General features: G+C 46.2%; 1 protein-coding gene across 1 annotated transcript in view; it reads left to right on the forward strand.

Annotated features, from left to right (window-relative positions):
• The window catches only part of prim2 (DNA primase subunit 2), a 232,956-nt gene that overhangs the window by 159,099 nt on the left and 47,097 nt on the right, over positions 1-26,760 (forward strand). The window contains exons 8-9 of the mRNA XM_085996533.1: positions 4,212-4,284; positions 4,532-4,717. Of these exons, the coding sequence (XP_085852659.1) occupies positions 4,212-4,284; positions 4,532-4,717 (259 nt within the window). The remainder of the gene's footprint in view (positions 1-4,211; positions 4,285-4,531; positions 4,718-26,760) is intronic.

Genomic DNA, 26,760 nt, shown 5'->3' on the forward strand with positions numbered 1-26,760 from the left:
TTTGTATTTATAGTGTGTCGTCTTAGTGTAATTTGAAATCTTGGTGAATGGTTCAGTGCTTTCAGCCAACTGGGAGTTGGTTCAACTGGGGCAGGTAATTAAGTGATATTTTTCTGTACTGTATACGAGTGTTGAGATTTTGAACTACCTTGCTGTCAACGGGGTCTGCTCGCGTGTTGTACCTATTGCATCGGTTTCAAATGATGAGATCTGATTAAGAGGGACATTGTTTTAGGTAACAATCTGAGCCTATCATACAATATTCCTTTCATGAAGAGAGCAATAAGCAGTGGAGTGTGAAAAGCTCAGCGTGAGGCCAACTTGTTGCACTTCAAAGGGTATTCTTGCTGCCTTGTACAAAATGTCAAAGAATCTGCAAAGTTGCAAGTTCTTGAGTAAATGACTTTGTGATAGTCATAGTAAAAAGCAACCGGGGTGTTCATTATTTCCTGCAGCAGCTGTTAAGGTCAAGAAATTGTTGCCTTCTGTTGATCATGCCTACTTTGGAAGCGATCTTATTAGTTAGTCCATATGGTTGTCGGGACTGCTGATGGGAATCAAAATCAGACCTCTAAACGTTTGATGGTGATATCGCCCCAATCAAGTCCATATAATTATAAGAGAAGCTGCACGGAGCATGATTTGGGATTTGTAATTAAGTGCGCTGTAAGGCAGCACAACTTCCTGGGTACCGCATCAGCAGAGAGTGTCAAGCTAACACCATCTGACAACCAGGAGACTGGTGGAAGTGAAATTGAGCCCGTTTGATAAACCTCTTGCTATGTTAGGATAAAAAATGATGTATATGTACATACAGAACTTTAAAATGCACTGACCTAAGTCGTGTTTTGTTCTCCTCCTTTAGCATTGGAAAAGAAAGACTTGCATTTATATAGTGCCTTTCATGACCACCGGACGTCTCAAAGTGCTTTACAGCCAATGAAGTACTTTTGAAGTGGAGTCACTGTTGTAATGTGGGAAACGCGGCAGCCAATTTGCAAGCTCCCACAAACAGCAATGTGATAAAGACCAGATAATCTATGTTGGTTGAGGGATAAATATTGGCCAGGACACCGGGGATAATTCCCCTGCTCTTCTTCAAAATAGTGTCATGGGATCTTTTACATCCACTTGAGAGAGCAGACGGGGTCTCGGTTTAACGTCTCATCCGAAAGATGGCACCTCTGACAGTACAGCACTCCCTCAGCTCTGCACTGGAGTGTCAGCCTAGCTTTATGTGCTCAAGTCCCTGGAGTGGGACTTGACCCCCCACAACCTTCTGACTCCAAGGCAAGTGTGCTGCCAACTGAGCCACAGCTGACACTTAAGGTGTTGAAGTAAATATATTGTAACAATATATCAACCACCAAACACATTTTCCCCTCCCCTGCCCTTTCAGCATTCCGAAGGGACTGCTCCCTCCGCGACACCCTGGTCAACTCCTCTATCACCCCCAACACCCCTTCCCCTTCGCCCGGCACCTTCCCGTGCAAGCGCAGGAGATGCACCACCTGCCTTTTTACCTCCTCCCTTCCCACTGTCCAGGGCCCCAAACACTCCTTCCAGGTGAAACAGCGATTTACTTGTACTACTTGCAATTTAATATACTGTATTCGCTGCTCACGATGCGGTCGCCTCTACATTGGGGAAACCAAACGCAGATTAGGTGACCGCTTTGCGGAATACCTCCGTTCAGTTCGTAAGGGGGACCCCGAGCTTCCGGTCGCCTGTCACTTTAATTCTCCGCTCCACTCCCACTCCGACCTCTCCGTCCTTGGCCTCTTACACTGTTCCAGTGAAGCTCAACGTAAGCTCGAGGAACAGCACCTCATCTTTTGATTAGGCATTTTACAGCCTCCTGGACTCAACATCGAATTCAACAATTTAAGACCATAACCTCTACCCCTATCATTTTTTTTCTCTCTCTCACATGGCAGCTGTTGATGATTCTGCCAGTGCCGTTTACACTTCATCTAGAGCCATCTTTTGTTTCTTAACTTGTCCCATTACCCTCTCCTTTTGCCTTGCACCATCATCCCTTTTGTCTTTAATCTCTCCTGCCTCCCATCCTATCACAGACCTTCCCTTTTGTTCTTTCCTCCTCTCCTCCCCTCTCCCTGCCCCGACACTTGCTTAAAAACCAACTTTTTCCAGTTCTGCGAAGGGTCATCGACCTGAAACGTTAACTCTGTTTCTCTCTCCGCAGATGCTGCCTGACCTGAGTATTTCCAACATTTTCTGTTTTTATATCATTGCAAAAGAAGATTCTTAATTGTAACACCTCCACAGCAAGTGAGATTGTCCCTTTGCAGGTGATCACATTGAGCAAACACTTCAGGATGTGTTGTGAATTAATCAGCACTTGAACAAAGGTTCCCCATTGACTGGGACTGAGTATGCCTGTGTGTTGAAGAAAGTTGGCATGTTGGATCCTTAAATGACTGCCATGTGCCTTCAGCAGGGACTGAAGCAGCATGTGTGAGGATGGACTGGTAATTACAGTGAGGAGTCATTGGTGCCTTTCATGCCCCCGTGCTTTCCATGCCCTGTTCATGTATTTCCATGCCCTGTTTGTGTAGGAGCAGCATCTCATCCTGAGGGGAAAGAAGGATTCCATCCGTCTCGCCAGTCAGCAAGTTGACTTAATGGTAGCTGAGCACAGTATGGCATTGGTCTCAGTAAGCACAAGGGAATCTCTCATCACTTTGCTGCCTCTCTGTTTGAAAATCTGTGTGGTTGTGGTCATTGGCCTCAATGAGTTGGCTTAAAGTGGCTGAAAATGTAAACAAAATGTTTTATTTGTATTTGTTAGGTGTCAGGTCCATTAATCCCACAATCTGATTCAAGTGGATAGCAGGTTTGTTTAACGTGAATTGCATTTGTCATACCATGAGCATTCTGCCCTCTTTATTCATTGAGTTCTTTTTCCACAGGAGTGCTTCAGTGCAACTGTTGGAAGCAGCGATACACATTTCTCAGACTCACTAATGGCCTTATGTGTGCACATGTTTCCTTTCCATGTAATTCCACCCCCTTGTACAAATTTTGGGTCCCACACAAGCTTGTGACTTCTTCCTTCCTCTGTCCAGAATAGCTTTGTTCCCTGGAACTATCTCACCCCTTGACCATGGACAGTAGTGTTGGTACAGGAGAATAGCTACAGAATTAAACAGTTACAAACATAGGAATTAATTGACCACAACAAAGACTGTTCATGTATAGTGTCGAAATGCAAATGTTCATGAAAGCCCGAAGTAACTTTATTTGCCCCCTGCCTTTCTCTCCTGATCCAGTTCTCCAGTAGATAGTCATATTTTTTTTTATTATTCGTTGTTCATTTTCCACCATTTTTATCTCCTCCCCTTCTGAAAGCATTGGCATCTTTCTGGAGGATATAGTTCCACCAGTTGCCTTTATTGATGTCTCTTAAAATACACTGACCTTGAGAACCCAACAAGGCATATTTGATTAAACTTCAGGGTATAATAACCATTTGTTAGGGTACTGGACCAGCAACCCAGAGGTCACCAGTTTAAATCTTACCATGGCAAATTGCTGAATTTAGAGGAAATTAAATAGTGAATCTGGAAAAAAAAACACTGCACGATGATTTTTAATTTTCAGAAAGGCGCTTCTAGTGCAAGGCCTACCTAATATTCCCACTAATGTTTTTAAGGAGTACGTTTCCTATAGAGCAATTTATATCAAAATGAACTGCACTTGTCTGAGTTTAACGTGTAGTAGACTTTTGGCATTAAGGGATCACCTTTAACTGAGGTGTTCTTCCATAATTTTCGAGAGACTTTGTTCCTTTTTTCCGCCAGCTTTCTCCACTCGCCTCCCTCCTCTTGTGAAGTCATTGATTCCTTGTTGGGGAGTGTACCCCAGGCGCCCCCTCTTACCTGGCCCACATTGCTATTCTTCATGTGAGAGTGCGAGTTGTGGGCAGGCTGTTTAACTACAGAGAACAGCACAGTTGAGTGTCTAGGAATGGACCAATTTTCTCTCCAATCCATGTTCGGTTGCTGAGCGGCTCGATTGCCAAACGGACTACGATGAGCTAAATCAGGGCAGACCGGGGAATCAAACCGGAGACCGTCCTGATTTGTATGGTTTAGCTGCTCACTGCCCTAACCATTGGGCTGTGGGCAGCCTTCTTATTAACTATGTGAAGCCCAAGCAGCTTCTAATGAGCCTCCTTTCCCTTGCAGCCACGCATATGTTGGACAGGACTATAGTATTCAGAGGAACGTTGGGAAGATTTCATTGGAACAGATTGACAGTGTAAGTATAGGCTCCGTGTTTCTATTCCCCAGATTTCTTCTGCCTCCAAGTTACGTGATGGTGCTAAGTAATGTCATATTTGTGCTGGTGATGCACATGTGTATGTCAATACTATTTGAAGTGACACGAGTACATTGACTAGGTCATAAAATAGACTTGTATTGTTTACTCTAGAATAGCAAACCTGAAAACTTCCATTTAAAATGATACCTCCGTTTTAAATATAATTTGATTTGATTTGTTTCAGCTGGCTGCAAAATCATACGCACCATGTATGCGTCAGTTACACAAGGCTTTACGGGATAACCATCACCTCCGACACGGTGGCCGCATGCAGTACGGGCTTTATCTCAAGGGAATAGGCCTCACCTTGGAGCAGGCCTTGCAGTTCTGGAAGTCCGAATTTATAAGGGGAAAAGTGGATCCAGAAAAGGTAATGAGAGTACAGAATTCATCAACAAATCCCTTTCACAGGTTGAATTTTGATCAGATCGTCCTGATACTGAAAATTATGCAAGAATTGTTAATCATTGCAATGATTTTTAGCAACTTTTTGAAACTAATTTGAAATGCCTTTGTGTTGCTGTGGAAGAAGTTGGATTCCTAAATTTGCTTCCCTCGTAACAAAATCTAATTTTGCTGACTTGCATGTGTGTTTCTGAAATTGAAATAGATGTTGTGGATGCATTCAATTTAATCCTATTGAGGAACAGGTTACTGGTACACTGCCAGCAGCGTAACACATGTCCGCTGTAGAAACTGAGTAATTGCAGCAGAAAAAGTAAAGGCGGAAGGAAAGGTAAGGAAGGTGACCAAGTTTAAAAGAAAACCAGATTGCTATGTGTGTGTGACCGCTTCATGCATTACTATTTATCTACCTAGGATGTCATTGTATTCTACCTGGATAATGTAGCTCTGGGTTAACTGGTAATCATACCATTTTTCACATGCCCTTTGCATCCAATTATCTAATTAAAGTTAACTTTCAATTTCTGCATATATTAATAAGGTTATATTGATTGTAGAAGAATCATAGAATGATCAAGGGGTATGGGGAGAAGGCAGGGACCGGGTACTGAATTTGGATGATCAGCCATGATCGCATTGAATGGCGGAGCAGGCTCGAGGGGCCGAATGGCCTAATCCTGCTCCTATCTTCTATGTTTCTATGATACAGCACAGAAAGAGGTCATTCCGCCCATCGTGTCTGTGCCAGCTCTTTAAAAGAGCTGTCTAATTAGTCCCACTCCCCTGCCCATTCCCCAAAGCTTTGCAAAATTTTTCCCCCTTAAAGTATTTATCTAATTCCCTTTTGAAAGTTACTGTTGAATCTGCTTCCCCCACCCTTTCAGGTAGTGCGTTCCAGGTCATCATAACTCGCTGTGTAAAAAAAAAAAAAAAAAAATTATCCTGATCGCCCCTCTGGCTCGTTTGCCAATTACCTTGAATCTGTGTCCCTTGGTTACTGACTTTCTGCCACTGGAAACAGTTTCTCCTTATCTACGCTTATCATTTATAATATCATTTATAATATAATGTATCTATCTAAACCAGTTTTAAATGATTTGAAGATAAACTCTGACGTTTGTCAATTAGGCCAAAGTTCTAATCAAAAACTAAAAATATTCTACTTCAGTTATTAAATTGCGCACATAGTCAAAGCTATTGTACCAAGAACGCATTTTTAAAAACATGGCCTCAATCAGGGGTGGACAACTATTTGGGCTGGAGGGCCACTTAACAAGTTTTGGTGAGCTGTTGAAGGCCACACACCAATGTTCCCCCTAAAGTGCGTGGTCGCACACCAATCGCGAGGTCCCGCGCAGGCCGCTCACCAGCTCCTGCCGTTGGAAGAGACACTGCGCATGCAAATTTAAAGGGACCGCGCACGAGAAAAAATTAGAGGTAACCTTGCATAAACGTAAAATCAGATCGTCGTCCGATACTATCTTAAATACACAATGTAGTGTAAAATAATAAAATCTTCCGTTATTAAATGATTGATGTGTAGGTATTGTCGTATACCTAACCAATGACGGAGTTCAACTCGGAAGAACAACAAACTGGTTTTTAATGTTGAATTCGATTAAATACAGCAGACAACGGAGATTGATGTTGGAGAGCTGTGGAACAGGTCTTTCCCCAGTGGGGACGCCACGAGGACTGACTCGGCAGTCCGGAGGTTTGTGCGATGACGTCATCGCGTTTGCGTCGTGACGTCATCGCGTTTCCCGCGCTTGGGGCGTTGCGTGACTTGCGACGTGACGTCATCGCGTTTGCCCGCGCTTGGGGCGGTCATGTGACTAGCGTGATGACGTCATCACATCTAACCAGCACCCGGCATCGGAGCTGGCCGTTGCGGCCGAAGTTGCGGGAGCGGGAGGCCGAGCTGGGCTGGTGATTGCCGCGAGAGCGGGAGGCCGAGCGGGGCCGGCGATTACCGCGGGAGGCCAAGCGGGGCCGGCAATTGCCGCGAGAGCGGGAGGCCGAGCGGGGCCGGCGATTACCGCGGGAGGCCAAGCTGAGCCGGCGATTGGAGTTCTTAAAGGGGCAACGGCCCGAACATGCAAACTCAATACAACGTAGGTAAAGGGAATTATGTATCATAAGTAAGGGACACCCGGTGGTACCGCTACATATGGCTCGATTACTTGGCACGTGGCTCGAGTCTGGAGGGCCTCCAACGGGAACATAAGAACATAAGAAATAGGAGCAGGAGTAGGCCAATCGGCCCCTCGAGCCTGCTCCGCCATTCAATAAGATCATGGCTGATCTGATCCTAACCGCCAATCTACTATCACAGAACCATCTCCTGAATCTAACAGAATTAGACACACGAAATAGGAGCAGGATCAGGCTACACGGCCCCTGGGCCCGCTCCGCTACCCACAGGGCCATGACCGATCCGAACCTAGACTCATGTCCAAATTCCTGCCCGCTCCCCGTAACCCTTTATTCCCTTTACTTCTAGGAAACTGTCTCTTTGTTTTAAATTTATGTAATGATGTAGCTTCTACAGCTTTTTGGGGCAGCATATTCCACGGACCTACCACCCTCTGAGTGAAGTAGTTCCTCCTCATCTCAGTTTTGAAAGAGCAGCCCCTTATTCTAAGACTATGCCCCCTAGTTCTAGTTTCACCTGTCATCGGGAACATCCACCCGATCCAACCCCTTCACAATCTTATATGTTTCAATAAGATCGCCTCTCATTCTTCTGAACTCCAATGAGTAGAGTCCCAATCTACTCAACCTCTCCTCATATGTCCATCCCCTCATCCCCGGGATTAACCGAGTGAACCTTCTTTGTACTGACTCGAGAGCAAGTATGTCTTTTCTTAAGTATGGACACCAAAACTGTATGCAGTATTCCAGGTGCGGTCTCACCAATACCTTGTACAACTGAAGCAATACCTCCCTATTTTTATATTCTATCCCCCTAGCAATGAAAGCCAACATTCCATTGGCCTTCTTAATCACTTGCTGCACCTGCATACTAACCTTTTGAGTTTCGTGCACCAGGACCCCCAGATCCCTTTGTACTTCAGTACTTTCCAGTTTCTTGCCATTAAGATAATAACTTGCTCTACGATTTTTCCTGCCAAAGTGCATAACCTCACACTTTCCAGTATTGCATTCCATCTGCCAAATCTCTGCCCACTTACTTAGCCTGTCTATATCCCCTTGCAGGTTTTTTATGTCCTCCTCACTCACTACTTTCCCTCCCATCTTAGTATCATCTGCAAACTTTGATATGTTACACTCGGTCCCCTCCTCCAAATCGTTAATATAGACTGTAAAGAGTTGGGGACCCAGCACTGACCCCTGTGGAACACCACTAGTTACTGATTGCCAGTCCGAGAATGAACCATTTATCCCAACTCTCTGCCTTCTGTTAGATAGCCAATCCTCTATCCATGCCAGAATATTACCCCCAATCCCGTGATTTTTTATCTTAAGCAATAATCTTTTGTGTGGCACCTTGTCAAATGCCTTTTGGAAGTCTAAATACACTACGTCCACTGGTTCCCCTTTATCCACCCTATATGTTACTTCCTCAAAGAACTCCAGCAAATTTGTCTTTCCTTTTTAGTGTGCTAAATATGGGAGCCAGAGGCTACTCAAGGCCTGAACTATTACAGCGTGCCATTACCTGGAGTCCCTGTGCCCCGGGATCCACTCCCGTGGCATAAGATGCCGATGAGAACTCCCCTGCCGTCGTACTCTGGCCCGCCCCTGACCTAAATCATTTGTGGGTTTTTTTTATTACAGTTCCTTGTTTCTCAATAAAACTTGTAGCTAAGATAAAATGGCGAGGAAATGAAACATTTAAAATCAAGATTAAATTACAGGCCAATGTTCCCGCTGGCAGCCTGGAGGTCCCACGCAGGCCGCTCGCCGGCTTTTCAATGAGAATAACCACGCATAAACGAAAATTTGAATGGGCCGCGCAGCCAGTTAAAGGGGCCCGCACATCAAAAAAAAATTACAGGGAACATTGTTACAAGCCTAGATTTTTTTTTTCCACAAAAACTGTTTCCTGATATTCGTTTGAATTGTTACTATTAGATTATATAAGGAAATTAAATAAGATGGTTAAACTGTTTATTTATATACTTATCAATTGCCTGTGGAATAGCACATGGGATTTGGAGACCAGGGGCTAGATTTTCGTGGAGCCGTCAGGCGGGGTTTCAGGCGTGTGGGGGGGGGGTGGGGGGAGAGGAGAGAGAATCCTGAATTTGGGGGTCCCGACACCATCCCGCCTAAAACCCCACCCCACGTAAGTTTCAGGGGCGGCAGGTGCCCGCCCCGCACTGGGACCTGCCGAAACCAGGCGGGAAGGGATTAGTGCCAATTAACAGGCAGTTTTTAGCCTAATCCCTATTTTGAGGGGTTTCGTGTGGGTTTCCCGACGGCTCCAAACCACGCCAGGTTAGAGCAGGCGGGCCGTCGGGTTGAAGGAGTTGGAGGGGTCGCGATGTTGGTGCTCAGGTGAGTGATGGGTGCATGAGTGTAAAGGTAAGTGTGTTTGGTTTGTCTAAAGTGTGTAAAGAACTTTTACTTACCTGTACTTACCTTCACAGCCTTTCTTCCTGTAGCCGTCGGGAGCCCATCACTCAGCCGGAACTGAAAGCTGAATGGCTGCGATCTGTCAAAAGTGACAGCCTTCAGCTTTGAGTGCCGGTAAGAGTTCTAACTGAGTCTGTGCAGAATGACTCATGGTAGAACTCAGACTCAGTGTTTGACAGCTTCAAACATCTGTGAAACACTGATATTTCATCTGTCAAAAACTCTTGACAGATGAAATTGCAGTCTGTGACGTCACCTGTTGCCGGGTGGCCCTTAATTGGCCTGCTGAGCCCGCTGGGCGGGCTCAACAAGGTCAATCAAGGGAAAATCGCGCGGATTGGCCGAACGTCCAAGTAGACGGGTCAAAAACCCGAAAGGGGAAGTCCCGCCTTCTTCCCGACAGGTTCTGGAAAATCTACCTGTAAGTGTGGTGCTGAAGTGAAGTGGGTTAAATGGTGGGGGTAATTAGATCAGGGTAGGCAGGTGGAATTCACCATTTAAAAATCATACACGCTGTCCTACTCTTTATCTTCCATTATAAATTCCTGTCGGGCTTCCATTGGTTGGGGGGTTTAAGTACAGCTTGGCAAGTTTATATAGAAAGGAAAGAAAGACTTGTATTTATACCGTGCCTTTCACAACCTCAGGACGTCCCAAAGTGCTTGACGGCCAATTAAGTACTTTTGAAGTGTAATCACTGTGGCAATGTAGGAAATGTGACAGCCAATTTGCTCACAGCAAGGTCCCACAAACAGCAGTGTGATAATGACCAGATAATCTGCTTTAGTGATGTTGGTTGAGGGATAAATATTGGCCAGGAGAACTCCCCTGCTCCTCTTCAAAATGGAGCCATGGGATCTTTTACGTCAAATTGAGAGGACAGACGTCGCCTCTGTTTAACGTTTCATCTAAAAGACAGCACCTCTGACAATACAGCACTCCCTCAGTACTGCACTGGAGTGTTGGCCTAGATTTTATGCTAAAGCAGACTATCTGGTTATTATCACATCGCTAAATAAAACAAATTATTTGGTCATTATCACATTGCTGTTTGTGGGAGCTTGCTGTGTGCAAATTGGCTGCCACGTTTCCTACATTACAACAGTGACAACAGCTGAAAAGTACTTCATTGGCTGTAAAGCACTTTGGGGCGTCCTGAATTTGTGATAGGCACGAAATAAATCTCGCTCTTTCCTGTTTCCAGCCCTATTTCCAGTACAATGCCGTATCCCTAGGCCACAGTAAAAGGCCGAGGACACCAAATCAGGGGGTGTAGGACAAGCTGGACAGGTGAAGCACGCTTCTGATGCACTCTGTCCTGCGCCTGGACAAGGGAAGGGGGAATGCGGAGACCCAGATCTGTGCCCGGGCATTTGTCTGCAAGCCATTCTTTTCACCAGAAAATTATATTTTAACCGGTATGAAATAAAATATTTGCTTCGAAAATTTTCTTCTCTAGCACCATTTAGTTTTTTCAAATGCATACTTTTTATATTGCTGCAGTTTGCCCAATTGCAAAACAGTGGAAGGTATTGACTTTAAATGCAGCTCCTGAAGGAAGGCTCCCAGCTGTATTTCTGGGATTAAAAATGTATTATATTGGTTATATATTTTAAGAAGTGTTCTGATGTAGGGTCACACCAGAAGCACCTTTCTTTCAGATGTTTGTTAATTGGCTTTTTGAGTTTTTTTGTTTCTGTTTCTGGGAGAACATTAGAGAATTTGGAAATAAAAACAGAAAATGCTGGAATTGGAAAATACTGAGCAGGTCAGAGAGAGAAACGGAGTTACCGTTTCAGATCGGTGACTTTTCATAGGAACTGGAAGAAGTTAGAGATTTAACAGTTTAAGTACAGAGGCAGGGAAAGGGTGGGGGGGAGGGGAGCAAAGAACAAAAGGGAAGGTCTGTGATAGGGTGGAAGGCAGGAGTGACAAAAGGGACAAGTAAAGAAATAAAAATAAAAACAGAAAATGCTGGAGATACTCAGCAGGTCAGGCAGCATCTGTGGAGAGAGAAACAGTTAACGTTTCAGGTCGATGACCTTTTGTCAGAATTGGAACGTTAACTCTGTTTCTCTCTCCACAGATTCTGCCTGACCTCAGCATTTTCTGTGTTTATTTCAGATTTCCTGCATCTGCAGTATTTTACTTTTGTAAAGTAACAAAAGATGGGTCCAGAGGAGGTGTAAATGGACAACTGCACAACTATTGCCAGCATCTGCTGGCCAAGAAAATGGCAGCAGTGGTTATGATTTGAAATTGTTGAACTCAGTGTTGAGTCCAGAAGGCTGTAAAGTGCCTAATTGATAGATCAGTTATTGTTCTTCGAGCTTCCGTTGAGCTATTCTTTCTGACCCGCCCCTCTTTCTCCTGGCTCTGCACTTGCTTAAGAACTGTTAAATCAATTATTTCAATTCTGACGAAAGGTCATCGACCTAAAATGTTAACACTGTTTCTCTCTCCACAGATGCTTTCTGACCCGCTGAGTATTTCCGGCAGTTCCTTTTGTTGTTGTTCGATTTCTAGCATCCGCAATATTTAGCTTGTGTATTAGAGGATTTAGCTTTAGTCTCCTTTACCAAGATGTCTGCCGCTCTCCAATTCGTGGATTACTGCAGCCCCATTTGGTGAACAAAGTTAGGAATCACAGCCAGATTTCAGAGGTTTAAAATTAGTTGACTGACGGTGACGTAATGTTAGATGGGGTGCCACTTAAGTTAACGAGTCATATAATGTTACTCTGACAGTGCTGCATATTGGCTCATTGCTGTGTGAATGTTGCGACCACACACCATTTTTAATTAGAATGGATTAACATGAATTAAGTGTGCAGTACACATTTCACTGTTTTTGATGCCCAAGTGTCTTCTGAAAAGATCTCTCTGATTTAAGAATCTCTTGTGTATTTGAGAGAGGCGCCGCTTTTGATGAGCAATGCATTAGATACGCTCGCAGACCAGAATTAGCAGAGTGTTGTAATAAATTTTCCAAAGAGAAATGCATTCAGTTTTAAATGTGATATTTAAATATTAATGTGCTGTGGTTAGCATCTGTTTGATGGATTTACTGTATTTGGATTGCAGATTCAGAACTTGGGTTTTGTGTCCATTCTATTTGTGCTCTCATCATGCTGCAGTTTAATAAGGCCATTTCCAACACCTTTAGCCGTTTGCATTGCCTCAGGAACAGGAAAGTCTGTCGCATACAGTCAGATTGGACTGAAGAAACTGTAAAATGACTAGAAAGCTCATCAACTCTAACCTCCTCCAGCCCTCCGGGATCTCTGCGCTCCTCTGATTCTGGTTTCTTGCGCACCCCCGACTTCCTTTGCTCCACCATTGGCGGAAATGCCTTCAACCGTCTAGGGCCTAAGCTCTGGAATTCCCTCCCTAAACCTCTGCGCCTCTCTACCTATCGCCCCTTCTTTAAGACGCTCCTTGAAACTTAACTCTTTGACCAAACTTTTGGTCACCTGTCCTAATATCTTATGTGGCTCGGTATCATTTGATAACGCTCCTGTGAGGCACCGTGAGACGTTTTACTACATTAAAAGTGTGTTATAAATGCAAATTGTTGTTGTTGTAGCATCAAATGTTTGGAAACAGCTTAACTCCAAATTAAGTGAAGATTGCAAGTTGTTTTTTCTTTCACTAATTCTGTGAATTATTGCAAGCGCTTTTGGTGTGACTTTTTTCTAATTCTGTACTTTAGAATCAGTGTAAAGCATGTGCAGCGTTATTCCCGACCCCGGTGGTAATGATAGCCCAGGACTGCTGCGTGTTGGTTTGCTGAATTTGTTGAGCTATGAATCTATAAAATGCCATTGAAATGATTTCAATAGGTTTCCACCAAAGACAGAACTATATTGCAGTCTGAGCGTCTAGGTCGAAGTGTGGCTTTAATCATATTCATAGTGATTTCTGGTGTGACTTCAGTGGGCCTGCTGTGGCTGCCAATTCAGGCCTGCAGTGTTTACACTGCTGCAGTCTCTGACTGTTCAGAATCTCATTACCAGTGCATTTGACAGATACTAACTTCAACCCTCCCAACAGTTAGGGACATGTTTACTTAGCAGGGTCCCATGTCTGCCTCCCATATAGGATTGTCCTGGAATCTCCAGGAATTAAAGGTTAATCTCCAGGACACTGTTACGAGCAAACCCAAGGAGAAAAATCATAGGGATATTAAATTAAAATTGAGATTGTTTTTTCATTTTTTTTAACATTTATTTAGTTGTAGAAATATTGGAGACGGGAGAGAAAGACTGTTTGACTGAGAGTCAAGCATCATCCAATCCGATAATGAGCAGCCTGTTTGCTATCCAATCAGTGCGGGAAGGCGGGGCGTCACAAGGATGGACCTGTCGGGTGACCAATGATGGGGGGGGCGGGTGGAGGTGGGAGGTCATGTGATGAAAGCCTCCAGGAATACATCCAACCAGAGTTGGCAACCCTACTCTCTCATGATGCAGCCGCCCAACCTTTAACATATGACCTTTAGATTGGCTGAAATGGTCATTAAAACCAGTTTTCATCATATGAACCACCAGCTTTTATAAACTTGCTTCCAGCTCTAAAATGGATAATATGAGAAGAAGCAGCAAGCTGAGAAAAAAGGCTTTAACTTTCAATTTTAGGCAGAAGAAGGGGATTAGGTAGGAATATAGGAACAGGAGTAGACCATTCAGCCCCTCGAGTCTGTTCTGCCATTCAATTAAATCATGGCTGATCTGCATCTTAACTCCATTTAACTGCCTTGGTAAAATTAGTTTGGGTTTCAATGAGCAAAAATCGTGATTTAGTGACACCACTATTCTTGGCTCGGATTGAAGCAATTCTCCATAAATCACGCCTGGAGACCATGGCACTGCTGTAAGTGACTGGGATTGATTTTAAGCACATAGTTTATATTATGTAACTATCCTCCACTGACTGCATGTTGCTGGAGAAATCACCCTGTTTTTATCGGGAGACGTTGCTGTAGTTTCCCGGAGATGTTGAATGTGTAATACAGTGGCCTCCTTTGCTGCTGTGACGTAGGCTGCCTGAGTTGCGCTGCTCTTTGAATTAACCCCGTTTCAGGGGGCAGAAGAGACTGCCGCCAGACTTCATTGAGAAGACATGGCTGGCGGATCTTGGGATTTAAGTTGACACGAACATACGAAAATGAAGGGCTGGGAAAAACCAGCTGGTCCATCAAGCCTGTCCCACACCGTGCTGGCCGGAGCATCGTGACTAAACACTTCTTCCCTCCCACCCCCATCTCCCCTCCCGCAACCATGTAATCTCCTGAGAGGTTTAAAAAAAAGAAAAATCTCAGGGCTAATGGGGAAAATACTCTAGAAAATTCCTCTCCGACCGCCTCAGGCGATCGAACCCAGTCCAGGAGATCACATGGACCAAGTGTTATCTATGAAGACACTTACCTTCTATATGATGCGATCTTTTCCCCAGTCAGGAACCTGTCGGTCCAGCTCCCTGTTGAAGGCAGAGTCAGCACCCACCACACCAGCTGCCAACACATTCCAGAGGCTCACTACTCTCTGGGAACAGAAGAACCGCCCAACATCCAGTCTATTGCGACTCTTAGAGTTTAAACTCATGTCCCCTGGTCCTCCCCAATCTGTTAAACTGCAATAATCTATCAATAGGGACACCAGCCAGCCCTTTAATTAATAAGAAAAATAAGTGCCTTGGGACGTTTTACTATGTTAAAGGCGCTATATAAATACAAGGGCCTAGAAATTCGGTTGGTAGCGCCAGCGATTAGCGCCTAAAGAGCCCGAGAATTGGGGCGTTACCCAATTTTCGGGCGGGCGCAGTGAATATAGCGCCACCTCCCATATTGAGTATCCTTTTAGCGCCGGCGCTAACTCTTTGCGCGCGCCCGCGGGTGCAGGCAGATCATGACGTCATTTCAGTGTGCAATGCCTTTTTGGCGCCCGCAACCTTTCCGCCTGGCGCTATTAGTGACAGTTGGATGGAACGTTCCCAGGCCCTTCTCGGACTTGGGGGGGGGGGGGGCGCTATTTAAAGGGGACAGCACTAGTATAAAAGCTGCAGCCATTTGGGTTGGCCATTCTGATCATTGCTGGAGAGAGTTGCTGACCTTCTGTTGGACAGTACTTTTCTCATTGAGCCTTTGGAGGCACTGGCACTGGCAGCTTGAGGGCCCGGCTCCTGAGCTGGTGATACAGCATCTGAAAGCAGGGAGGTGGAAGAGTGGCTTTAGCAAAAGGACAGCTTGGCAGCAAGGGATGCCAGATTGCGGCAAGGCTATGACATGGGTCCACAGTGAGAAAGCATGCTGGCGGGGGGAACAAGTGGAAGGAGACAGTTGTAAAAGGTGAGAACCTTACCATCACTGTCGACAATGGGGTCGGCAGCTGCAGTGGTTACAGGACCACTCAGACGTCCTCCAAGAATCTGGTGGACACTCTCCTCGAGATCCGTGAGAGTGACCACTTGTGGAGGTCCTCCACCGGTGCGAAGCTGGTCTTTGCCAATCCTCGCCAGCTTGGACTGCAGGGGAAAGGAGGGGAAGTTATGTTACCTGATGCCCTGAGTGATCATCTCATGCCCCCCATGGTGCAAGAGCCCTTACATGATGCCTTGAGTCAAATGTGCATGTGTGTGCCCAGAAAGGGCCATGGGTGCTTGCTGGCAGATGGCCAATGGGGCACAGGCCACCCTGTGGCCATAAAGTCAGGTGCAAATGAAGGGATGCAGAAGTTTGCAGAAACAACACCCAATCTCACGACCCAAGTGAGGTCGTTGAATTTCTTTCTGCATTGGACAGGGCTCCTGGTCACCATGCTGCTGGAGTTGACCCTCTGGCATACATCCCTCCAAGCTCGTCGGTAGTCCTTATGATTCGGCCTCCTGCCATTGTCTGGGTAGAGAACATCTCGCCAGCGCTCCACTGCGGCCACCAATTGCTCCAGAGCCTCATTGGTGAAGCGCTCTGCTCTCTGTCTCACCTTCTCCATCTGGTCCAAGTTTTTAGCGCCAGAGCAGGGCCTTTGCCGATTCTGAGGCCTGCAAGGCGCAGAGTGTGGATGCTGAAGCTGACTGACCCACCCCTTTAAGAGCTGGCCGGCGCCTGGAAGTCTCGTGGTCATCGGTAATTGAGAGCACCTGCGCTGCGCCCGTCCGCTCCGATATTGGGTTGCACCGGTAATTTAGTGACTTAGGAGTCCCGTGTAACGCCTGAATTCGCGCCTCTATCATCTTTAGGGGCGATGCAACCCAATATCGCGCCAGGTGGCGATAAGTTGCGTCTGGCTATAAACTTTGCGCTGCGCCAATTCTAACGCCCCAAGCGGGGCTATACCCAATTTCTAGGCCAAGTTGTTTTAATGATTTTATAGATCTCTATCAGGCCCACCTCTAAGTCAGTGATCATTTTAATGCACTCAGTTAGAGGCTCTTGGTAAATCAGTGGATAAATTTATGTCTGGAGAAAGGTGCAGACTTCGTACGAAACTGGTATGGTTTCTAGACGAAAGGTAACTGTAAACTGAAGGAACTAATGGAAAGGTACAAATCTTCATTGGGAAAACTTGGAGGGCTATAAGGTGTTTATCTAATATATTTCTGATACTAAGGGGAAGTGAGTGGAATAAAAAAATAAATTGTATACATTACTGGCTAAAGTTGTTGTGATTAGATGAGGGTAAGGACTTTCTAAGAAATGGAGATTGTTTCATGGGGGGGAGAAGGAAACTATAGAAAGGATGGGTTGGCTAGGAAACACCTGGAAATGAAAGGGCAGGACTGGAGGGGTAGGAAAGATGGAGACAAATGAGAAACATATGGGCACCATCCAAGCAGGGCAAGATAATCGACAAAGGTGTAAAATATTGGGTGATTTTAATTTAGGAAGGAAAGTGAGGCTAAGAAAATGATTTCAATAATAAACTGAAGTGTATGTACATTCATGCAATTTTAAGAATAAAATGGGGAACTGGAAGCATTGGTGAATAGAAAGTCAATATAAATGCGTCAGAAATTTGGATGAAAAATTAATCGAGTGGGGAATTAACCTGTAATGTTTCATGTACATTTTAAAAGGACACATAAGGCAAGGCAGGAGGTGGTATAGTAATTTGCCACCAAGCGATTAATTGTAATTGAGAGTGAGAGTCAAAGTATTGGGAATTAATTACTTTGGACAAAATCAATGAGCAGTAAATGGGAAAAGTGCATGATCCCAGACCCTGAGTAATCAGAGAAAGGCAAATCAAATACCCAGAGATATCGGCACAGGTAAGTCCTAGGTCCAGAGTAGTGATCTGTAGCTGGTCAGTCAACTGGATTTTGTGGACTTTGACTGGTTTAAACAGCGAAATACAGTCTGACTTAGTTCTAATCTTCCTTTACCAGAGGTGTCACCTTGGAGCCAACACAGCCACAGAGACCCTGCACCTTCTTTCCTATGCCCCAAGGCAGATAGATACTAGTTAGTCTTCTGCAGCCACCCCACCCACAATCTTTAAAATCACATCAAATTAAACCAATTGTTTGAATTTGTACCTTGTTTTATTTCAGAAACTTTTGTATAACAAAAATACATTTTTCCAGTAACGTTTTGGTCCCAACAGGGAGGTAGAATTGGCCAAAGGTATTTTGTTCTCAGCCTTTGTTTTACAAAGCTTGATTGATGTTGCCTATTCTAGACACAAAAGGCATCAAGGAGTATGGGGAGAGCGTGGGAATATGGTATTGAGATAGAGGATCAGCCATGATCATATTGAATGGCGGAGCAGGCTCGAAGGGCTGAATGGCCTACTCCTGCTCCTATTTTTCTCTGTTTTCTATGTTACTATTCTGTAAATTGGCGATCCACAGCTGAAATGGGCGATTGAAATGGTGCACAAAAAAGCTGTGCACTCATTTCAATTGCAAACAGCAAATCTGAAAGGGTACAGTGCAGTTAGAATCATAGCAGGAGGCCATTCGGCCCATCTATGAAAGAGCTATCCAAATTAGTCCCACTCCCTCTTTCCCCATTACCCTGCAGTTGTTTCCCCCTTCAAGTATTTATCCAATTCACTTTTGAAAGTTACTATTCAATCTGCTTCCACCACTCTTTTGGGCAGTCTATTCCTGATGATTGTGTAAAAAAAAAATTCTCCTCGTCTCCTCTCTGGCTCTTTTGCCAATTTGCTTAAATCTGTGTCCTCTGATTACCGGCCCTCCTACAGTTTCTCCCTGTTGACTATCAAAACCCTTCATGATTTTGAACACCCCTATTAAGTTTCCCCTTACCGTCTCTGCTCCAAGGAGAACAATCCCAGCTTCTCTCGTCTCTCCACCTGACTGAAGTCCTTCAACCATGGTACATTTGTGCTGTAAATAACCTCTGAACTTTCGAATACACTATGTTTCTCCAGCTGCACACGTGTCTGACATTCAAGTCTGCAACGAGGAAGAAATTGGAAAGGGCCAGTGTGCAAAATATTGCTGAATCTTAAAATGAAATATTTTCAGCTCTTGCCTCCAAGTTGCTAAGTAGCTTTGGATCACTTGTCGAGAGTTTCATACCCCATTCATAATATATAGATCTTTGCCTGATACCAGTTTTCCTGTAGCTAGAATAAATTTGCTGCCCCAGTAGCAATCAGTGATGTAGAAGTACTGAAAATATCAAGCCCAGAAAAGGCATTAGGTTCATCTCACTGTCTTCCTGCTGCCCTTGCAGTTGTAAGACAAACAGTTCTGGTCTCCATATTATAAAAGGGATATAGAAGCATTTAAAAAGATTTACTGTACTAGGATGACACCAGAACTGAGAGGTTACACCTATCGGGAAAGACTGAACCAGTTGGGGCTCTTGCCTGTAGAAAAGAGAAGACTGAGGGGTGACCTGATAGAGGTCTTTAAAATTATGAAGGGGTTCGATAGGGTAGACATAGAGAAGATGTTTCCACTTGTGGGGGAGGCCAAACCTAGGGGCCATAAATATAAGATAGTCACTAATAAATCCAATCGGGAATTCAGGAGAAATTTCTTTACCCACAGAGTGATGAGAATGTGGAACTCGCTACCACAAGGAGTAGTTGAGGTGAATAACATAGATGCATTTTAGGGGAAGCTAGATAAGCACAAGGGAGAATGGGACAGAAGGTTTTGCTGATAGGGTGAGATGAAGTAGGGTGGGAGGAGGCTCGTGTGGAGCATAAACACTGGCATGGACCAATTAGGCTATATGGCCTGTTTCTGTACTGTAAATTCTATGTAACAATGATGTGTTTCTCCAAGATTTAGGCCCAATTTGACTTTGAGGGGATCTAAGCTCCTGCCCCTACAACTTCCCAAGCTAAGCTACTCCAAAGACTGACCACTCTTCAAAGTACTGCTTCCTTACATCCCTCCTGAATCTTCTCCTTTTCAACTTGTACTTCTGTTCCCCCTTGTTCTGCGATTCCATACCAAATCGATAGCCCTGACTGATGTTCAACATCCCCTGAGGCTTATTAATTTTAATATCTCCATCCATCCCTCTTTTAACTGAGAAAAGCCCTCATTCTGTCCATCTATCCTTGTATGCTTTATTCTCTTAATCCCTCTATCATTCCATTAACTTTCATCTGTAGCTTTTCAATCTCAGCTACATCTTTCCTGTAGCGAGGGCTCACAAAACCCATAATATACTGGGTGCAGTCTGACCAACGCTCTATACAGTGGCAGGGTAACCTCCTTCAGTCCACACTCTATGCCTCTTTCTACGCAGCCTAACACTCCATTTGATTTGTTGATCAGTTTGGCTCAGTGGTAACACTCTCTCCTCTCGGTCATGGGTATATGCCCCACTGCAGGTCTTAAGTACATAATCTGGTGCTTCAGTGCAGTATTGAAGGTGTCATCTTCCGATGAGGTGTTAAACTGAGGCCTGTCTGTTCGGGCGACCATGAAAAATCCTCTGGCACTATTTGGGGAAGAGCAGAGGAGCTCTCCCGATGTCCTGGTCAGCATTTATCCCTGAACCACCACCACTAAAACAGATTATCTGCTCACTTAATCACTGCTGTTTGTGGAACCTTGCTGTGTGAAATTTGGCTGCTGTTTGCCTAGATGTTACTACATGTAAAAAGAAAATCATCGGCTGTATATTACTTTTGGACATTGAGGATATGAAAGGTGCTATCTAAATACACCTTATTGCTGTTGTGGGTTCTTGCTGTGCTTCACACTTAATTGGCTGTGAATCACTTTTCCCTGAGGTCATGAAAAGTAAAATATAAATGCAAATTAATTCATTCTTTTATCAGTCAGCACTGAATTTTACCATTTAGCTTATATCTCTTTAACCGTTCCACCAGCTTGTCCTTGATCGTCAACTCTCTAATTCTCCATTGTTCTGATGTGCGAAAAACTGATCTACAGTTACACCATTCCTCCCCAGATCCTTTTTAAAATGAGGGCACAACATTTACTGCTGTCCAGGCTCCGAGTACTTCTCTCACATCTAACATCCTTAAATGTGTTAGATTACATGGACTTCTTCACAACTTATTAATCAAAGCGAAAATGCTATCAGTCAGCCTTTGGTGAAAAGGTTTCTCCAAGAGCCACTCCTCAGAAACAACCCTCTTTCGCCTCGAATTATCTGGAAAATTCCGACAAGCTGCAGGCACCTGTTGTGCCTCCTGAGGCAGCTCACCGGTTTCTTCTGAACCAATTTGGGCCGCTTGCAATGCCAGCAGCAGCCCACGGGAAGGGGGTGAGAGCAGGCTGGTTGCAGTCCGCGGATAGGTCTGGGGAGGAGACGAGGCGGGGGGGGGGAGTAGTGAATGGGAAGGAGGTGAGAGCAGGCTGGTTGCGGCCCACGGATAGGTCTGGGGAGGAGGCGGGGGGGTGAGAGAGTAGTGAATGGGAAGGGGGTGAGAGCAGGCCGGCACGGCCCGTGGATAGGTCTGGGGAGGAGACGAGGTGGGGGGGGAGTAGTGAATGGGAAGGAGGTGAGAGCAGGCTGGTTGCGGTCCGCGGATAGGTCTGGGGAGGAGGCGAGGCGGGGGGGTAGTAGTGAATGGGAAGGGGGTGAGAGCAGGCTGGCAGCGGCCCGTGGATAGGTCTGGGGAGGAGGCGAGGCGGGGGGGAGTAGTGAATGGGAAGGGGGTGAGAGCAGGCTGGCGCAGCCCGTGGATAGGCCGGGGGGCGGGGCGGAGTAGTGAATGGGAAGGGGGTGAGAGCAGGCCGGCGCGGCCCGTGGATAGGTCTGGGGAGGAGGCGCGGGGGGGGGCGGAGTAGTGAATGGGAAGGGGGTGAGAGCAGGCCGGTGCGGCCCGTGGATAGGCCTGGGGAGGAGGCGAGGCAAGGTGGGGGTGGGGTGGGGGGGGGAGTGAATGGGAAGGGTGTGAGAGCAGGCCGGTCGTGCTGTGAAGCAGGAGGAGCACTTTCAGAGGTATTCCAGAGCATCGGGCCTAGACAGCTGAAGGCAAAGCTGCCAACGGTGGAGCCATGAAAATCGGGGATGCGCAAGAGGCCAGATTGCTAGTCAGTATACTGTTCTTATCAAAATGGTTAATCATGTCCTGGGCTATTTCAGAAGTTTATAAGTTAAAATAGGTTATTTTACCCTTGTATAGTGCACATTTAAAGTATTATCTGCAGTTTGGGCACTCTACCTTCCTTCAGTCGGATATTGGTTGAGTTTAGTGATTGATTTCAGAGTATGGGTCCTAGGGCTGTATGTCAGAAAGAGAGACTCAGAACTGGACTTGTAATCTTGGAGAAGATGATTGATCTTGGCCTTTAATATACTAAGTTATAACTCAGTAGAAGTAGCTACATACTGATGGGAGAACTGGAAAATAGGAGTACAAAATCAACAAGCCTCAAGCAAGACGAGAGAAAAGGAGAATTTTTTTTTCTCGCAGAAAGGTCGATCTGTTAAATAGACTTCCAGCAAAAGTGATTAATGGTTTTTAAAAAACTAGAAAATGTCTTAAGAACAGGATTGAAGGCTATAAGGGCAAATAGAGACATAGATGATTAAATGTTATATGAACACAGTGCTGCTGGGGCTATTGAAATGTCAGCTGTCGCGTACACCTGGTCAGGACTGAGTCACATAGACTGTATTGTGGAATTGATATGCTTCAGTTTGTAAGATTATCTTGGGGAATCAGCTTGGAGAATATGCTGAAAATTTAAACCTCCTTCAGGGACACACAATGGAGCTAATTACATACGGTAGTATAGTGGTTATGTTGCTGGGCTAGTAATCCAGAGGCCCGGACAAATAATCTGGAGAACTTGAGTTCAAATCCCACCATGAGTGGCAGTTTGAGAATTTGAATTTGGTTTTTCTCAAAAAAAAAAAAAAAAAAATACCTGGAAATATAAAGCTGGTCTCAGTAAAAGTGACCATGAAGCTGTCGGATTGTCGTAAAAGCCCAACTAATGTCCTATAGGGAAGGAAACCTGCCGTCCTTACTGGCCTATATGTGACTCAGTCTCTCACCAACATGGTTGACTCTGAATTGCCCTCTGAAGTAGCCCAGCAATCCACTCAGTTTTATCAAACTGCTACACGCAGCCATTCAAGAAGAAAGCCCACCACCGCCTTCTCAGTGCAACGAGGGATGGGCAATAAATGCCTGCTTTGTCAGTTGCTCTTCAAACTGGCAGATTCTTAACAACAAAGATAACAACAGCAAGCAACTGTGTCCCTGATCAGGTTACATAACAGTGCTTGTTCAACTAGGTATTCTGTTCCAGTACCTTTTTTTAAAGAGGTGGGGGTGGTGGGGAAGCCAAAAGATTAGAGGAGAGAAATGATAATTTTCTAGAAATTCCAAAACTCAACCTCTTGAAGATTGACTCTCCACAATATGGGTCTTCCGATCATCACAACTCGCTGCAGCAAAAAATTTCTCATCTCCCCTCTGATTCTTTTGACAATTATCTTAAATCTGTCTCCTCTGGCTACTGACCCGCCAGTGGAAACATGTTCTCCCTATCTATGCTATCAAAACCCCTCACGATTTTGAAAATTTCGTAATTTAAAAATAAAAGAGGGCAAGCGGGGGTGGAAGCAGCAATGCAGCTGAAGAGCTAGTCAGGAAAGCACCAATTGGGCATGATAGAGAGAGAAGACCCGAGATTCCAGAGCAGAGAGGCGGAAGTGCAGAACTGTTTCAGAACAAGTCCTGCAGCCTCTGGATTGGTGGATTTGACCGCCAAAATCTTTGGGGACCTGAACAGCAGGGTCAAATGGCCTCCGAGAAAATTCCCGAGGTGTCAGCAGACAGGAACCACCATGACCCCATGTGGTGTGTCACACGAGTGGCTGAGAGTGGGAAATGACCCGAAACAAGTTGTGAAGCCTGTGGAATGGATTTTCTGGCCATAAAATCTGTACTGGGCCAGAAAGGGCTCCGAGGTGGCCAGGGAGAAGATGATGGGTGACTGAACTAAAGAGTAGATTGCCTTTCAAAAGCTAGGCTTTATTAACCTTAAAAAACCAGCAAGTACATGTTGAGCACCCAGTCTCAACCAAACTGTAGAAAACTGAATTTAAGATGGCCACCACAGATCACATGGAATCAACTAACCAATAGGTTTACAGCATATATCTCAAGGCAGGAAAACAGGCAACCAATTACAATGCTTCTTATAAAACAAGAATAATCACCACATTCACCCCTCCTTTTAAAATATACTTCAACCTAGGTAGCCTTTACAGTTTACAATTAGTTATTTATGACTAGAGCAATACATGTATAATGCCTTCAACAATTTTAAAATTTTACTATTAAATTATTAATTATTTTAAAAGTCCATTTTTAATCGGTCGACCGGATATCTTGTTCGTGTCGACCTTCTTAGCCTTGGTGGAGTTCCTTTCCTTCCCACACCAGGAGACACAGAAATATCTTCTGCAGGGAGGCTATCAATATCCCGATTATCAACGGTTTCCGGATTGGAAGTCCCATTAGAAGGTAGACTGGGAGGGTCATGAACATCCATCGGGGCCAGACTAAGAGAATTGTAAGTGTCTGCAATAGGATTGGAAATGTTCGTAGTATCTGTGACGACATCAACATTATCTGAATTATGGCTATTGTTAATGTCCTCAGGAGAGGGCTGGCCACCACAAGGAGCTAAGGGCTAGATTTTCAGTCGCTTGCGCCAGCAGTTAGCGCCTTAAGAGAAGTGATTTCCGGGCGCTATGCGTGTAGCGCCCGGGCGCAGCGCAGTTTGCGCCCCGCCCCAAATTAAGTTGCCCGTTAGCGCCGGCGCAAAGTTTAGCGCCCGCCCGGATGCGCGCGCAGAAAATGACGTCACATCCTCGTGCAACGCCCTTTGGCCGCCCCGATTGCAAACTTCAGTCAGACCGCCCCATTGTGCGGCGGGCGGCCGGAGCGTTTGGAAAAAGGAACGCAACACAACCAGCGCGGGCCCCGGGGGGCGCTAATTAAAGGGAACGTCCTCTCCAGTATAAAGGCCATCCTTTTTTCAGAAAACAGTCTTGTGCAACGCATTTCTGGAGACACAACAAGGAGGATAGCTAACTGGTTTCAAGCAGCAAGAGCCAGGTATTTTTGGACTCAGGCAATAGCGCTGCAAGTGGCCATTTGGAAATTAGACTGTTTGCCAGGATTTGATGGGGGCTGCATGGGGTGCCAACGCGCAGCTGCAGCGCCATGTCCGTAGGGCTCGCAGACGCATTGTGAGAGGGGCAGCCCTGGCTAGAGGCAGAGGGGGCTACAGGCGTCGGCCACGTAGGCCTTACCCAGTCAGGCTATACCGCCAGCAGCGCTCCTACCTAAACATGAGTGCCGCGCGATGTGTTAGAAGGCTCCGATTCCGAAAGGAGGTGATTGCAGAGATCTGCCACCTGCTTCGCCGAGATCTGCGGCCAAAGCTCAGGTGCAGGACGTCTCTGTCGGTGGAAGTGAAGGTGACGGTGGCATTGAACTTCTATGCCACCGGCTCCTTCCAATACGCTGCTGGGGACATAGCAAACATCTCCCAGTATGGCGCGCATCGCTGCATCCGCCAGGTGACCGAAGCACTGTTCAGAAGGAGAAGCCAATTCATCTCCTTCCCCATGGCCCTCGAGAGCCAGCATCAGCGCGCATTGGGATTTGCCAGACTCGGGGAATTCCCCTTGGTGCAGGGCGCCATTGACTGTACGCATGTGGCTTTGCGGGCCCCTCTGGAGCATGGCGAGCAGTATCGCAACAGGAAGGGCTACCATTCTCTGAATGTGCAGCTGGTATGTGACCACAAGCAGCGCATCATGGCAGTCAATGCCAGCTTCCCAGGCAGCAGCCACGATGCCTTTATCCTGCGGCAGAGTACTGTGCATGACATGTTCCAGGCACAGCCTCCCCCAAGAGGATGGCTCATCGGGGACAAAGGCTATCCTTTGTGCACCTGGCTCATGACCCCGCTCCGCGCGCCCAGGACCGCTGCTGAAGAGGCCTACAACGAGAGCCATCAAACCACCCGCAACATCATCGAGCTAACTATTGGGGTCCTCAAGCAGCGGTTCCGCTGCCTTGATCGCTCCGGAGGAGCTCTCCAGTATTCGCCGGACCGGGTCTCCCAATTTGTGGTGGTTTGCTGCATGCTACACAACCTGGCTATCCGCAGGACTCAGGCACTGCCACCTGACGTTGGACCAGCACCTCAGGAGGAGGAGCATGAGGAGGAGGAGGAGCAGGAGGGAGCGACCAGGGCCAAGGGCCGCACGACGCCACCTTATTACACGGTACTTCTAAGCCCCCTGTCAGGGAATGGCCAGGGGCCATGAGGGAAGATGAATGCAGCCGCTCCGCAAGCCCTCAGCCGGCGAAGCCAACAAACACTAAGAAGAACAACCATGGAGACTGCATGAATAAAGATAATTTTTTATTGCACAAAAATGAAAAGCCCTTCCCACATGAATCCCCAAAAACAATAAACGGGCCCCACAAAAAGCCCAACAAACGACTCACTCCCACAAACTGGGGAGGAGCCACTCCACCTTTATTCAAACCGGGCCTCAACGTCGGCCTAACGCAAAAAATAAGCCCTCCAAAAGCACAACCATGGGCAAAATAAAGATGGCCACCGCCATATTAAAGGAAAGCTGCCCACACCCTCTACTGAGTGGCCCGCGAGGGCGAGACCTTGGCCAGCATTTTGCCTCCCCTGCCCTGCCTGCTGCTCCTTCGCAAGCTCTGCCCAGTGGCTGCTGCGAGGCTGGGGGAAGGCGCCTGAGGCTCAGATGCCCTTCCGCCAGATGCCGCTGGGGGGCGGCCTACACGGCGTTTGGGCCTCGAGGGGCCGTCTGCTGAGTGGCGCACCTGAGCCTGGCCACCATCAGCTGCAGCCGCTTGCCGTTGACGCCCCAGAGGGGGAATGGCGGCGACGGATGGCGCAATGTGGGCCAGCTGGCGTCTGGGATGCG

This window comes from Somniosus microcephalus, chromosome 9, assembly GCF_052327205.1.
Source record: "Somniosus microcephalus isolate GS21.2 chromosome 9, FLI_Smic_1.0, whole genome shotgun sequence".
NCBI classification, from domain to species: domain Eukaryota; kingdom Metazoa; phylum Chordata; class Chondrichthyes; order Squaliformes; family Somniosidae; genus Somniosus; species Somniosus microcephalus.